The sequence below is a fragment of the Manis javanica genome, chromosome 15, assembly GCF_040802235.1.
Source record: "Manis javanica isolate MJ-LG chromosome 15, MJ_LKY, whole genome shotgun sequence".
Classification (NCBI taxonomy): domain Eukaryota; kingdom Metazoa; phylum Chordata; class Mammalia; order Pholidota; family Manidae; genus Manis; species Manis javanica.
In genome coordinates this window covers 18,903,086-18,918,703 of record NC_133170.1, presented here as the reverse complement: position 1 = coordinate 18,918,703, position 15,618 = coordinate 18,903,086, and the positions used below count along the sequence as shown (strand labels likewise).

Below are 15,618 nucleotides of genomic sequence, written 5' to 3'. Positions count from 1 at the left end.
CTGCTCTGCAATCACTTCCAACAAGGTTAGCAGGTCACCTGCTTAGTCCTGGCTGCTTTGGAGTTGCACTTCTGTTAGCCTGAGCCAAGACTTAGCTCCAAAGTCAAGGCTGTCATTGTAATTTAAAATAATGAATCCCTTTCTTGCTCCTTACCAGTAAGAACTTCAGAATGTCCTGAGGTGAGGGTCAAAGGGATTTTGACCATTTCCAAGGCTAGATGGCCTGGGAGAAGGATGTTTCAATACATTCACTGTGCATTTTTCTCTCAGCTCCAAAGTGGAAACCTTGCTGTTTGCAACAGCTATCCATAGCTGTACTTTTTGAGAAGGCTCTTGAGCTGATCCATTTGCTACCCGCCCCTCAAAATACACATACCTAAGTGGGAGGAAGGAGGTGTGGCTCTTCCTTTGCAACTTTTTCTGAACCTGTGCATGTCCAGGGCTTCACCTGCCTTCTCTTGGTCTTAGGCTGTGTCCCAGGACATTGCAACAGCTAGAGTGTTCACAGGGAAATGAATGGGACACGGACCAGGGAAAGGCCTTGGGCAGAGTGTGTGAAATTAATGGGAGAATGAAAGATGGAAGTTCAAGAGAAGTCTTTATGCCAATGGATATGGCAGCTAGCACAGCCCCTTGATGTTACAGATGGCTAGTGCCCTCTTCAGTTCAGGTGGGTGGTCTTCAAATGCTGGTGTCCCTTGTGAGGTTGGCCACCACTCATAGTGCCTCTCACAGGCATTTTCCCACCACTAGGCATTGCCAGTCTCCCCAGTCTGGTGACTCTTTGTCTGCCACTGCTTCCCAGCTTGTGAAAATATCGGGGGGGCCTGCACTGATTATTCATACTTTATGGTTCTCTCAAATACTTTCGTTTTGAGTTTCTCTCTCCTTCTCTCAATTCCTTCAATTTTTGAAGAACAAAGTGGAGAAGCCTCGCTTGATTTTTTGTTTTTTCTTTTTTTTTCTTTTGGTATCATTAATATATAATCACATGAGCAACATTGTTGTTACTAGATTCTCCCCATTATCAAGTCCCCCCACCACATACCCCATTGCAGTCACTGTCCATCAGTGTAGTAAGATGCTATTGAGTCACTACTTGTCCTCTGTGCTATACTGCCTTCCCTGTGCCCCCCACTATGGTATGTGTGCTAATAGTAATGCACCTCATCCCCCTTCTCCCTCCCTTCCCACCCATCCTCCCCAGTCCCTTTCCCTTTGGTAACTGTTGTCCATTCTTGGGATCTGTGAGTCTGCTGCTGTTTTGTTCCTTCAGTTTTTGCTTTGTTCTTACGCTCCGCGGATGAGTGACATCATTTGGTGCTCCTCGCTTGTTTTTTTTTATGCTTAGTCTCATCCCTTCTCTGAGGCCATGAGCACAGTGTGGCCTCACTCTGATTGAAACAAATGGGGAGAAAAAAGTGAACTGCCACAAAGCAAAACAAAACAAAACATATGGTAATTTACTTTAAAAAGAAAAATGAAGGGAAGAAGGAAGGGAGTCTGTAGTAGTTGTAATACCTTTTTTTTTTCACTTACTAGTTGCTAGTGTTTGTACATCTTGATATATTTGAAAGCACATTGCTCAAAAAATGTGGAATTTTACCAAATCAAGAACTAGCTCATTCAGTAGTGTAAGTGAATTTGATTCAGATCACTAGACAATTTAGGCCAAGAATCCCGATTCCCTAAGCAAATCAAACACTACAGACATTTTTCTTTTGCTGTATTTATTTTTGTTTAGAGTTAGAGTAGATGGAACTTCAGAACAATTAGATACTAAATTATAAAGATAAAAATAAAATAATAAATGGAGCCACAGTATTTTTTTGTATATACAAAAAGGGGAGATGCATGTGTTATTTTACTAAAATTACTATAGGAGAAAAATGCTATGCAACTTTATAGTGTAGTTTCTTAACATCCATGTGAATTTATGCACATTTAAGGATCCATTTTACCTTCAGAAGACATCCAGACTAACAAAGAGTAGATATTACAGTGTACTTTTGGAAACCGGTCTCCTAAAGTTTCATGAACTTAGACTTTGAGGCAATTTAAATCAATGGTCCACTTTACTGACTAATGCACAAAATCTTTAGACAAGGAGAGATTGAGGGAATGTAAACTATGTCCATTCATCCTTAGCTAAACCCACAAATCTATGTAATTCAAAAGAATAATTTTTATCTCCAGAGAATTGTTCTGTAAAGCAGCATTAGGAGGAAGAGCTAAGTTATCTTTTTAAAAACTTGGCTATTCCCTTAAGGGCTGTGTTACTCACATAAATCACAGGCTTGGAGGGCTTACTAAACACACATGTTGGGGTTTCTGATTCCATAGATTTGGGATCAGGCCCTTAAATCTACATTTGTAACAAGCTCTGAAGGGACTGCTGGCTCTGGGAGCACGCTTTCAGGGGACCGATATAGAATGTCTTAGAAAACTGATTTCTCATGAATATCAAAAGCTGTTGGGCTGGCTTTTTAGTTTGACTGAGTGGCTTCACCTTTCCTCTCCAGTTCATGTTACTCCTTCACTCTGTCAGACCTATTTTCTGACCCTTATATACACTGATCATTCCTATACCCTGCCTGTCTTTTCTACTCAGCTCTCTCTTTTGCACTCATCTGAGCCCTGCCCCTACGCCTTATCTCTGATGGAAAGCTGGATCCAAGCACAGCCAGAGGAATCTCATTTTTCTCTGAACTCCAAGCACTTATTATCTATGCTTGTTTTTGGCACTAAGAACTTGCTACATATCCATGCCTAACTTTTTTATTCCTTCCTCTCACCCCTTGCTCTCATCCCAATGTCCTAAGGCCTCACCTAAATGCTGCCTCCTACTTGAAGCCTTCCTGGCTTTCCTTCTTGCCTCAGAAGAAATCTCTCTTTTCCTGAACTCTCATGAACAGCAGACTTGATTTTCCCTTCTTTTGGTATTTCCTTTGTATTCTTAACTTCTCTCAAGAGGTTGTAAACTCAATGATGATCTGGCCTAGTGTATGTGACTTTCAATCTCTAAAGTGCTTTGTACCTAGTAGGGCTCAATAAATACACTGCTATGGCACAGAAGAAAATATGTGCAAGATGTTAGGAGGATTTTCCTAACACAGTTTGCCACTGCTTCACCAAAGCTCACTACAAAGCTCATTTCCAGAGCTAGGCCCTCAGTACTCTCTGCTAGGTAGCCACTAACCTGCCAAAATGGGAGTTGTGTTTTGGAAATTTGATGCTTGCTTTATTAGGTGCAGAGGCCAATGCAAGCTAGATGATAGAGGTACACTTGGCCCTGTTCTCAAAATTCCAATGTGAAGAATGATGGTACTAGATGCTTGAATTCTCTACCAGATGATTTTATCCTGCTAATTCCCCATGATTTTATCCAGCTGATTCCTCTTTTACCATAACACAGGCCCTCCAGGAAGTCCTACTGGGTTAGATGAGCTGATTTCCACTTTTATTGCTTCTTATCCAAATCTCGGAGGGGCTAAAGCATGGACTTTCAGAATTCAAAGGTCTAGAGCTGGCCCCCATCTTCACTCCATTTAGCCCAGTACCTGGGTCCCAGGAGATCAGGTAAAACAATCCCCATCACCCCACCTGAACTGTATACAGCCTGAGAGAATATTTGGAGAACATTCCCAGCTGTGAAGGTCAATGAGTTATACTTTTTTTTACCTAGTCATTTGTACATAATGGAACTTAACATATCTTTGATATTTACCTGGTAACCAGATTGTTTTTTCCTCCTGCATCTTCTTTTTTATCTCTATACACATCCACGTGCTTTTCTAATAAATACACTTAAATTTGCAACAATGACTTAAAATCCAATTTGCTATAAAGTCATTCATAAATTAACATGAATTTTAATACTAACTTTTGTAGAAAAATACCAACTTTTGTAAAGTTTTGTGATATTTTGTAATGTACTACCCATTACTGGCAGCAAATGAGCTTTCATTAATGTCTTTCATTAACTTCCTGTTTTATTCCTCAAATTTCCATATTTCCTCCTGTTTGAGACTACACTGGTTTGGTCTTGAATGCTGGTGAAAATCGCAGAAGAAAAGTCACACCGTGATTATGTCTCTGGGGCTCAAAGCTTTTCCATTTGATGAAGAATTTGTCCTTTGCTTTCTAACTCAAGCTTCTTTGATTAGTTTTTATTGAGGACCACTAAATAAAAAATAAGGAATATCCTTGTGTTCATAACTCCTTTAATTGCTTGAGATATAAAACAATTCAAATTATTTAAACCAAAATACAATGTTTTGATTGATGTAATGAAAAAGCCCAGGTTTCCGACACAGTTGGACCTAGGGACTCAGATGTTCTCATTAGGACTCAGTTTCTTCTCATTTTTCAGCTCTTCCTTTATTGCTTTAGCTCCATTCTCAGGGAGGTAGCCTCTCTCTGGGGGCTGCTAGCCACTGGACACTCTGCTTTCACTAATCTCCATTCCAAAAAAAGGCCTCCACCCTACTCCTTCTCTCAGTTCCAAAAAAAAGTGCCCTGATTGTATCTCATAGGCTCTGATTGGGCCATTTTCTATCCAGCATGAATCTCTGTGTCCATGGAGAAGAAATATACTGTTACAGGCCCACTTGTAGGCAGTAGGCTGAGCCAGTTTTGTATCAGTTGATAGCTGTGCAGAGCGATTCCCCGAGGGTGCTCAGGGTGCCCTGAATGAAGCAAAAGTATACAGGGAAAACAAAGCCACGGAGGTTTTCTTATATTCCACTTTTGGAAGAGATGATGACACTGGTCAAAAATGAGAGAGAAGCAATCATTACATGATTAGGGACACACTTTTTGCTGGAAGCTGTAAAAACAAACAAAAAAGGAGTTAGAGATGTTTTAGGTAGCAGTTTTTTTTTAAGGTACTTTATGTCTCCTTTGATTCACTTTTCTTAACTTAGACAATTCCCAATTGAAGTTAGCTACTTTAAGAAAGTATTTTGTTAGATTTTTCTAGCTAATAGCTCAACTTGCTTATTTTGCAGATGATGAAATAGCACCAAGAAGTTAAGAGATTTACTTAAGGTTGCTCAGCTAGTTGGTGGTAAAGAGCTCCTGATTTTCCATGTTTATTATCACCAGCAGCATTATCACCATCTTAATTATCATGATTCATCACCATTATGAAACTTGATACTGATTTTTATTTCTGTGCCAGAATCTGTTTTATTAAGCACTTGCTAGAAATCAACTCATTTTACCCTCACGACAAAACCAGTGAGGTGTTTATTCTTTATCCTCCTTTTTAGTTGATAAATCTGTGGCATGGAGATGTGAAGAAACTTCCTGAACATCACATGTCTAGTATGCAGTGTAGGCAGCATCCAAACTCAGACAGCCTGGCTCAACTCTATTTTTAGCCCCTATATTGTCTTCCCACATACTGCATGTCCATTCATAGAATGTTTTTATTACAGGGTGGGCCAAAGTAGTCCCACAATCCTGCTTGGTGTATTTGTATGTGTGTGTGTGTGTTCAGCTTACACATACATGCTAGTCACAGGAAGTATGGGAAAGGTTAGCAACTAGTCAGGTGTGGCTGATGGAAGCAAAAGTGCAATACAGAAAATTGTCAGGTATAATTACTGATGGGAACACCATGTGATGAGGCTGTAGCATGAGGTGGAAGATGGAAATTTTTAAAAAATGCTGGAAATAAAAAGTGGAATCTATTTTCAACCAGCCCTCACTGATGATTTAGGGTAGAAAAGAAATTTGGGGTGTGAAGACATTGAACTTGGTAGTTGCCTCAGTATTTGATCATATCATTTAATAGGATGACCCATTGCTTTCACATAATATGTAAATTCCTTTTAGTTTCCTGGAATTTCTATTTGGAATTCTGTACATACTAACAGTAGTATTCAAAAAGAGCCAATTTTCACCAATAAGAGTAGACAAGGAAAATCAATAGTGCATATATATTTCTAAGCTTTTGTCAAAATTTGTGTTAAAACTGTGTTATCTGAATTCTCATAGGGACCTAGGAACCATTAATACCACTTCAGCAGGTTATTCATTAGAACGAATCTCAAATGTTTTTTTGTTTTGCTTTCTCTTCATTGAGGCTAGGAATCACAAGGACTCCCCAACTCCACCCTTTCTCAGTTTGTAAGGGGATAAGAGCCCGCAGAAGGGTCATTAGAAAATATTGATTGACAGCAAAACAATGTAACAGAGAAAGATTATGGGTTTTAGAGGTGATTAGCTCGCGTATTGCATCTCTGCTTCTAGCAATTTGACTGTGACCGTGTCAGCTATTTTCACTGGGCTTCAGTTTTCTCTGTAAAATGAGAGCATCTCGAGGTTTTGGGAACTACTATGGCCACTACCTCTGCTCTTCACTTTGCCTCACTGCTATTATAGTTTAGTATATAATGGGATGAACATACTGTGCTGTAGCCATTCATCTTTCAAAACCACCTCTTAAGCCCCCTTCATAATAATTAGGACGTTAAAAATAGCTTATTTGAATTTTTCTTTCTCAGGTTAAATACCTTTTCTTTTGTTACTTTTTCTCTACCTCACTTGTGGCCATTATCATTTCTACCTCACATTATTATTAATATTATTATTTTTAACACAGATAATGTCTTTATTTAGGAGAATAAATGAAAAACACCTGTGAATTAATTGCAATCTATATACTCTTTCATCTGAGTATATTTCACATTAATTTCATTTTTGTCTTTTTTCTTTTATCCTATCTAGTCAATGCTTTTTATTCCCTTTGTAGCCCAGTACAGTATTTTTCCAATTGGAGGATGTGGTCCAGTAACGGTTTGTGACATCAGTATAGTAGGTCACAACTATCATTCTTGAGTAACAAAACAGGTTAGAATAAAAAACATGAGAGTTATACTGCATGTGAAAAGATTACTGTTATTTGTGTGTTGGTGTATATTTGTAAATTTATGTGTATTCAAAGTGAGTTATGATGTAAACAGTCACAGTCACAGAAGACTGTAACTAAATGGTAGGTTCTCAATAACATTTTTGAGTCGACAGATAAATAGGAAAGCTATCTATAGAGAAAATTGTCCTGAACTTTTTGTCAGAAAACATGGGAAAGGATCCTACTTTTGTCATTTATAAACTGTGTGGATAGTCACACAAACCATTTAACTTCTCTAAACTAGTATTTACATGTCAGTATAGGAGGGTCAGTAATCCAATGTACAGTGTGGTTGTAAGAATTAAACTGTGTGTGAAAGCCCTTTGTAAACTAAGTTCCTGCATAAATATCATTTTACTGGCCTAACAACCTAATTTTGATCATCTCTGAGTTAGGACATACAGTCTGGGGAGAAATACATAATTTTTGTACCTTTCAGTTCCTTAAGTCTGAATCTGTGAATTACATCAAACAGTTCAGAAAGAAAAATCCAATCTCTTAAAAAAAAAAGGCAGAAAATGGTAAAACTGACAGGTAGTATCATTAATCCAGTATTTGGAGGCAAATGCTATCTCTAGCCTCCTTCCGTCAAAATACAGGATCTTTTAGAGTGTTACCTAGGAAGAAGTTGACATGCCAAAAATGGTGACATTGTTTCCTCTGTCTGTTCCTTTATTTCTAGTTTTACTGTCAATATCTCTGCAGCACAAATTTGTGCCATAAAACTATTATGTGGTTTCCTTGTGCAAAGTACTTTCCTGGAGTCTTTCATTGTGTTTGAGAGGGTGGATACCAAGTGCTAACCAAAACATCCCCTTCGGGCAAGTATTGCCCCCATTTTATAAGGACCAATCAGGCTCAGAGGCCGTCCGTTTCACAAAGCCACACAGATACTAACATATGCCCGCTTCTTACTGGCTCCAAAACCTGTTCTCTTTCCACCGTGCCACATGGCCCCTTTACTCATTCAATTACTCATTCTCTCATCTGTTCATCTGAGATGGACACTCTAGCTCAAGGTGAGTATGATGCCACAAATAAGGAAAACTAATCTGAGGTCACTGAAGCCCAGAGTAAAACAAAACAGGAAACAGGAAGTTAATAAATAATAGTAATGGTTATGGTAATAGTAGCTAAAAGTACTTACAGATGTGAGATGCTGTTCTAAGAGCTTTTAGATGCATTATTTAATTTGATCCTCACCAGAAGCTTTATTTGGTGTATTATATGTAAAGAAACGGAGGCACAGAGAGAGTAAGCCATTTGCCCATGTTTTTCTCCTGGTAACTGGCAAGGTTAACATGTAAATCAGACTTATTACAAACAATTGACATATTTTTTCTATGTACATGCTTAAGAATTTTGATTATGTGAATTATTTTAACGAATAAAACCCTCTTTGTGAATGCAGTGATACAGAACAGAGTATGTATTTGTGTGTCTACAGATTTTTGGCACAGATTATTTTGCTGAAAGAAGCAACATTTAAGGACAAATAACTAACGATGTATTTTGCGTCTTCCAGTTGGCATGAAAACCTGTTTCTATGGCAACCAATGTAGGTCATGTGAGGGGTGAGACAAGCATTAGAAAGGAAAGCTGTTAGTTTATAATGTCTTAAACAATTTTTCTTTTGTAAATTCTCTCCCTTAAATATGTTACCCTACCAATTTGACTTCTTGACTCTCTGAGGAAGACAGATTCCTGGTAACTCTGTGAGCATGAGGCCTGCAGTTAGAAGTTAACAGAACCTATTCTGAAATAAACTGAAGGCCTTGGGAAGTTACGCTCCATAACCTACTGCCTCTACATTGGGAGAATTAGTGTCCTGGCTGACCAAGTGCAAAAGTCTTCATGTTGTCTTTCAAATATCACGCCTGTCAGATTGTTGGTTCGTAGGGCCTTTTGGAGACATAGAATCGCTTGTCGTCTGCTAGTGAAAGAGCTGAGGGGATAGGAAACAGTTTCCTGAGAAGTTTCCAGTTTTCTTGAGGAATCAGAACACTATCTGTGAACTCCCTAGGCTGAGGTTAATGGTGTAGTTCAGGTGATTGGCTGGGGAAGTGAAGCAGGCAATACTGCTGGCAGCTATCTAGAAAAACAGCTCTGGGGAGAGTCCGCTGAGCTTAACTCCCTCCCAGTGAAGGACTTCCAGATAAGACAAACATACCACCTCCCTCCTCGCGTTGTTCGTGGGTGGATCGCTCTGATACTGCTCTAGGATGTCGGGATAGGTAGAGTGTTATGTGTCAGTTAGCAGAAATGTCTGAAGAAAGGTTTCAGAAATAGCTTACTCACTGAAGGGAAAGAAAAATTCTGAAGTCAAACTTTTCTTTTGGTAGTGAGTAGACAGAGGTGGATATTGGTTGTGTCCATTCCAAGACCAGTCTTTATGTCCTTGATTAAAGTGCTAACAGTCAGTGGCAGCCTGCGGCTCCCCTCCGGTGGCTTCCCAGTGAGGCACAGGGAAGGTGGGACCAGAGGCGGAGCAGCCTTCTCTGTAACTTCCAGTCAGAGCCTGAAGTCGGGGGAAGGATGGCGTCGCTGCAGCCTGAGTGTTCTCTCCCTCTTCACTCTCCCAGATGGTTGTGTAGCTGTGCTGGTTGGGAGGACCCTCCAGGTCCAGCTCTTGGAAGGTCATGTAGTGTCTGGCCAAAATATTGCCCTCTAAGACCAGTGGTATCTTTATTCTGCCATTTACAATCTCTTTTCCCAAGATTGTACAGTGGTGAATTTCTAGAGAAAATTTAGATATGGTAACTCACATTACAAGTGATCACATTCCAGATCATTTCATTGTGGCTGCAGCTCCTTACTCTTGACTAGGAATGGAACTTTCTAGAATATTTTCCTTTTCTAGCAAATATTAGAACATTTAAAAATCATTTGAATGATATCATCACCTGACCCAAGGTCTAGTTCACTTACTTATTCAACAAATTTATATTGAGCACCCCTGTGTGCCAGGGGACTAAAGTAAATAATAGTTAACACTTATTTGCTATTTATTATATGGTAGGGAATGTAGAAATAATTTAGTATTTTATCTCATCTTCACCAGAGCTCTAGTGGGCTCTCTTATGATGCTCATTATGTAGATAAAGATGCTTAGAGAACTGAAACAACTTGACTGAGAAGACAGCTAAGAAGTGGTAAAAGCTGAATATGAATCCAGACAGGGTGGCTCTGGGGTCAAACTGCTGGATTCCATGCTAAGCTCCTAAATATTATGTAGTCAAGCCCCCACCCACAAAGAGCTCACAGAGCAACACAGATCGATTGTTTAAGTATGATTTGTGATCTGCGATCCAATCAAGACCAACCAAGCTTCCAGCATCTAGTAATGTGCATGGCTAGTGCAGCTAAGCATTAGCCCAAAACCAAGTTTAAAGCTGTGTTTGAGTAGTTTCATCACAGGAAACCAAAAATCAGTAGCTTGAGGGGTAAGGGTCTTGAAATATTTTTCTTTGGAACTTAAAGTGTGGCAGAACATGGGTAATCATTTCTATTATATTACTCTTTTCCCTTAGTTTCCTGTTCCTTGACTTAAACATTAGATGATTTTGTACCTATTTTACGTGCTCATTAACCTAGTAGAAAAATTATCAGTCTCAGATTTATGTTGTGTCCTAAATCCTGGAACCGGGCTGTGAATGTTCACATTTATTCTCAAAATTTCACTATTTTCTTCCCATTCTACTCTAGTTTTTCATTCTCCTCTGCAAACACTCATTTCTGGGGCCCTGGAGCAGGTGCTTGTTCCCCTCATCTTGCTACCTGCCATGCTGCCACTGGGAGGAAGGGGAGATAAACATATTGACAGGTCACTCCACCCTGGTCTGTGTTCACAGAGGGCCAGAGTGCGCAGACCCCAGGCCTCAGTGAAACAAAACAAAAAATGATTTTGAGGGAGAAGGTAAAAATGCTATCTTGTTATGTCCTTTTTTTTTTAAAACCTCTATCAAGAATGCCTCATATATTAGTGCCATTGCAGAAACACATTTTCCTAGAGGTAGTTCAGGAAAAAGACAAGAGAAGAAATGGAGAAATAAGGCAGGTTTTTTCTTATCTGTCAAGTCCACTGTTACTGAAAAGCCTTTTGCATGTTTTTGGTTTTTTTCTCCCCACTCCCACTCAGAAAAATAATTTTTATAAGAGAGTAGTGGTCTGTGAAGTCCTGCTAAGGGTGGATTCAATTTAGATCAATAATAATAATACCTTCTAGCAGCTGACAGTTGTATGTGCTCAGGTTTCCAGCTGACCGCAGTTGTAACCAGCTTCCTCCTGCATGGATGCTTGTATTTACAACTTCAAATAACTCGTAGGGGGGAACCAGGACCTCCTTCTTGAGAGAGAATTCTTGTACAGGTGCACCCAAGCAGGTAAAGATGGTAAATACAGTTTGTCGCCCAAACTTCTGTGCCTTTTCTTTCAGGAGGGAGGCGGAGAGGAACTGACCAAATCGGATGATGGCGCCTCTGTGCGCTTCCAGGTAGACATCCTTCATCTCGTGATGCACCTCAAAACACAGAGAGTCATTCTTCATGACAATCTCTTTCCTCAGCAGCTGGATTGCTGAGGTCAGGTAGTAGTGGAGATATTTGAAATGGAATGAATGAATGTACTGCTGTGCAGACCGAGAAGCATTAGCCATGGCTCTAATAAAGTCCGAGGGAACATTGCTTTTCGATGTATAAACCAAGAGGGCCACAGCATGGGTAATATTCATGTTCTTGGGGAGCTCTTTTGCTCGGTTCAACCAGGTTAAGTGGGCATTCTTCCAGACCTTGTCATAATCCCTATGGGTTTTTAGCTCTTTTGTGAAATAATCTCCTCGACTTAGCTCCTCCATGACCTGTGGGCTGCAGCCTTGGTACTGATCATCAAAGGAATCTGGTGCCAAGTCAAAGTCAACTTTAATTGCAACCTATAAGAAAAGAAAACTATCGTTTCTAATTTTCCAAATCAGATGATGAATGTGGTAGCCGATTGGCCATACTCTGTGAGGCCAAGTCTTCGCCTCAAAAACCAATATTTGCTGAAGTATGTTTCACTCATAATCATTACACAGCTTTGTGCAGCAATGACCTGTGCTAGACTTTGAATTTGGTTTGATAAATATTACTGAAAGCTTAAGAACACTCCTCTTCTTAGGGACAAATGACCCTTTATGTATCACCAAAAACAGTATCCTTGCCTAGTGAGTACTTAGAAGAAAAAACTTGATAATCTTAAAGTTGAATTGTATTTTCTATTTCTTCTACTGACCCCCTTTGCTTTCTCTCAGGGTGCTTTATGGAATATCTCTTTTATGAATACCTAAAATTTATATTAAATCTTTGAAGTTGATTTAAGAAAAGACTTAAATAATGAGTAATGTTGGGAACTCCAAGGGGCCCCCTGGTAAATAAGGGGCCTGCCCTCTGCCCAGGATCTGAAAACATTGAGAAAAAAAGAGCAAATATGAAGGCTAACATATTTTTCCTGCTGAATGAAGCTATGTTGGAGCGCCCATCCTTAGGTCTGATGGCAGGTAGGGTTGTTAAGTAAACCCCAGAATGAGTCCAACATGCCCACCACTTAGCTGCAGACAGTATTAGATGTGGCCTGCCTGGCGTAGGGTCTTGTTGTGGAAGAACACAGAACTCAGGTCCTTTGCCAACAGGCTAACTCTCAGGAGGAGGAATAGCAGAGTCTCAGCATGTCTAGTTACTCTTTCTGATGTTGCCAATCCAATCAACTAAACTTGCCCTCCTCCAGGGAAGTCATGTGAGTAAGGGGTTAGGTGGCAGTCAGCAGAGTGCCTAGGAAAGTCCCTCCTCTTAGAAACCAGGAGTGGGAAAAAGACATTTTATCTTTTTGTAGCCAATTTAATATTATTTATTGATATCTAGTGCATATTAAACTGTAATTAAAGATTTAATACGAATTCATTAACTATCATCAATCTGTCATTTAGAGCCATGTTTTCTATTACCTAAATTCCAAGATATTTCCTTTTTGGCAAAGAAATGATGCTTACTAATAACCAGTACTCCTTAAGGAATATATTAAGAGATAAAATTCCATCCAATCAATGTCAAGGATGTTGCAGCTGGAACGCAAAGACATCCTATTTGGTATTTTTACTGTGTTACTTATGATGAGAACTCATCTAGTTATGTGTAGAACAAATTTTTAAGACTTTAAATAATTTTGACTAATAACTTTTTACAGCAGATTTACAAATAGGCCTATAGAATCTTGTTAAGCCAGATCAAAACATAATCAATAGCATCATGTTCTGTCAAATCTCATGAACTCTAAAACTTTAATATATTACTAGGTCTCAAACATGCACTCTGTTATCTCTTAACATTAGGTTATTTTTCTTTGCATAGAATTTTAAAATATAATACTTCTTTTGAATTGATCCATAGGATACAGTCTAAAGCCAAATAGACTTTGTTTATTTTGCATTATTTGTTCTATAGAAGCAGTGTTTTACTTAAATTTTATGGAGCATCAAGATGAAAAGAATGCTAGCCTCTAGCTTCCATAATGTCAAATTTATAAACTGTAAAGAATTCCACAATTTTTAATAACTGCTTTCAACACTCTTCACTAACACTATTTGTTTAAATGTCTGAATGAGACTTATTTAAATTAGATTCCAACTGACTAACGTTCATTTAAAGGTTGTTCCCAGGGGAAATGCTTTAATCCGGAGCTTTATTGGATCACCCCCTCATTGCACCTTACCTTGGAACTCCCAGCGGGTCTCTGCAGACCAGAAAACATCAGCAGGAGAAGCTGCCCTCGAGAGAGCCAGGCTCTCACCCCAGGAGCTGCAGGGACTGGGAGAGGAGTCCCCCGGCATCTGCCGGTCCATGGCCCGCATTTGCTTGTGTTAGAAGTTCTCCTTCGCTCTTGCAGCTTCATCCTGAAATGAGCTCTCCGACTCTTGCTTTGGGACTTTCTTTGGATGAGTCTCAGCGAGAACCTTCCTTGCTCATTTCTGTGTTGAGACTTCTGTCGATCACCACCAATTAGAAGTTTTTTTCCGAGGGAAGAAATCGGTTCCAACTTATTTGCAAAGCTGAAATCTGTGAAGTAGACAGACTTGTGCACCAAATAAAGGGTTCTAACGTGAACTCAAGTTAGTTTCCTATTTAAAAATTTCCTGATCTAGTCTGTATGCCGGGGAATTCCAAAGGCCTGTTATGGGCCAGGCTCACTCTCTCACTCTTATCTTTCCCAGGAAGGCAGGGAAAGCATGCACTGCACAGAGTTTGAGGCCAAATGGCATTATCTTGAGCTGTGGGCTTCCACTGCGAGTGATTTGATTGGCTTGTGCAGGCTGCGGCAAAGATGCCACGTCAGGGTGGGCCTGTGTCAGGTTCATCTGGGGATGCTGATAGGTCCTGCCCAGATGTGGCTATTATGAAGCAACAGGGACGCTCCCAAAAAGAAGGCTCTCTTTGCTGCTTTTCCATGGCATCGTTGAAGCCCTCCAATCCAGAAATTATACTCGCTGGAGTCACTCTTACCTGTTGTATCTTCTAAGGCTGTCAGATCTTTCATCCACACTATTTTAGTCTGTAACGAGTCCCAAAGACTACTGTCAGAAGACAGCCTCTGAAAGCTTATGTCAGTCAGCAGCAGGTTCTAGTGTGCCCAGTTAATCCAGCACAGGTGTTCTAGGAAACACTCTCTCAGACACTTTCCTTTCTAGCGAGAACATCCTTCCTATAGTCCAAATCCTTGGGATAATTGTTTTCCCATCTACACTTTCTGATTCATTATTTAATTGGGGAAGAAAAGCTAAATCCTGTTTTTGGAAATTCTTTTTTTTGCCCAGCATCCTAAAGTAGTTTTTAATCTAAATTTTCTGATGATCAGAGCAATTCTGTTTCATTACAAAAGTTCAAAATACCTAGAAAAGTGTAAAGGAGGAAAAGATTACCCATAACCATCACCTGCAGAAAGGGACTATTTAGATTTAGATTTTGGTTTCATACACACACACACATTCTGGGACTGAGATAATATAGTATGCAATTTTGCATAGTGTTAAAGTTAACATTTTAGTGTAAGCACATGTCCCCATATAATTTAATGCTTGCTGAAAACTTCAGTTTTTTATGGTTGTACAACATTCTACTATAGATGCTACCAGACAGGGAAATATGATAGTACTCAACTCATTGAATGCTTTGATATATTCATAACCCTTAAAATACCACCTTACACTGAGAAACTGTTCAATAAATAAAAACATCATTATTTGTACCAAAGTTTATAGAATAAATATGTTTTCCTTGACTGAGCTTTCCACTATTGTAAGTAATGATTCATGAACATGTTTTGGACATATATCTTTGCTTCTGCAAGTTTTAAAACAATTCTAGAGATGTGACCACTGGTCAATAATATACATATTTTTTGGACTTCGTGAAAAACATGAGTAGTGTATGAAAATATCCCTTGAAGTCTTTTGACATTCTTAAGATTCCTCATTATTAACTGTTAACTTAGGAATATTGAGGTGTCATGAAGAGAGCTAGAATTATTGTCTGAAAACTTCGGGGTCTATTTATACAGCTTTGCTGGCTAACTTTTAAAAAATGGGCAAGCTGTGCTGAGCCTCAGTCTTCTCAACCTTATAGGGTTGTCAAAATGAAATAAGGTGATCATAATAGCTTTTCATCGAGTCTACC

At 39.3% G+C, this 15,618-nt stretch overlaps 2 protein-coding genes across 6 annotated transcripts in view; one reads left to right on the top strand and one right to left on the bottom strand.

Annotated features, from left to right (window-relative positions):
- The window catches only part of PDE6H (phosphodiesterase 6H), a 186,012-nt gene that overhangs the window by 15,873 nt on the left and 154,521 nt on the right, over positions 1 to 15,618 (top strand). Inside the window, exon 2 of one of the 4 annotated variants that reach the window (XM_073223442.1) lies at positions 11,355 to 11,411. The exons of 2 other annotated variants lie outside the window; for them this stretch is intronic. In XM_073223442.1, the coding sequence (XP_073079543.1) occupies positions 11,386 to 11,411 (26 nt within the window). In that variant the 5' untranslated portion in view covers positions 11,355 to 11,385. Of the gene's footprint in view, positions 1 to 11,354; positions 11,412 to 15,618 lie in introns of those variants that run through there. One more of the 4 variants, XM_037023132.2, reaches the window with a different exon arrangement.
- On the bottom strand, positions 1,714 to 15,190 carry ART4 (ADP-ribosyltransferase 4 (inactive) (Dombrock blood group)). 2 transcript variants are annotated; one of them, XM_073223440.1, is made up of 3 exons: positions 13,661 to 15,190; positions 11,138 to 11,846; positions 1,714 to 4,828 (listed from the first exon to the last, which is right to left on the bottom strand). In XM_073223440.1, exons 1-3 carry the CDS (start codon positions 13,838 to 13,840, stop codon positions 4,737 to 4,739), a joined length of 981 nt encoding a protein of 326 aa, XP_073079541.1. In that variant the 5' UTR covers positions 13,841 to 15,190; the 3' UTR covers positions 1,714 to 4,736. The 2 variants fall into 2 exon arrangements, with proteins under 2 accessions (XP_073079541.1, XP_073079542.1); XM_073223441.1 differs by having other exon boundaries at positions 1,714 to 4,767.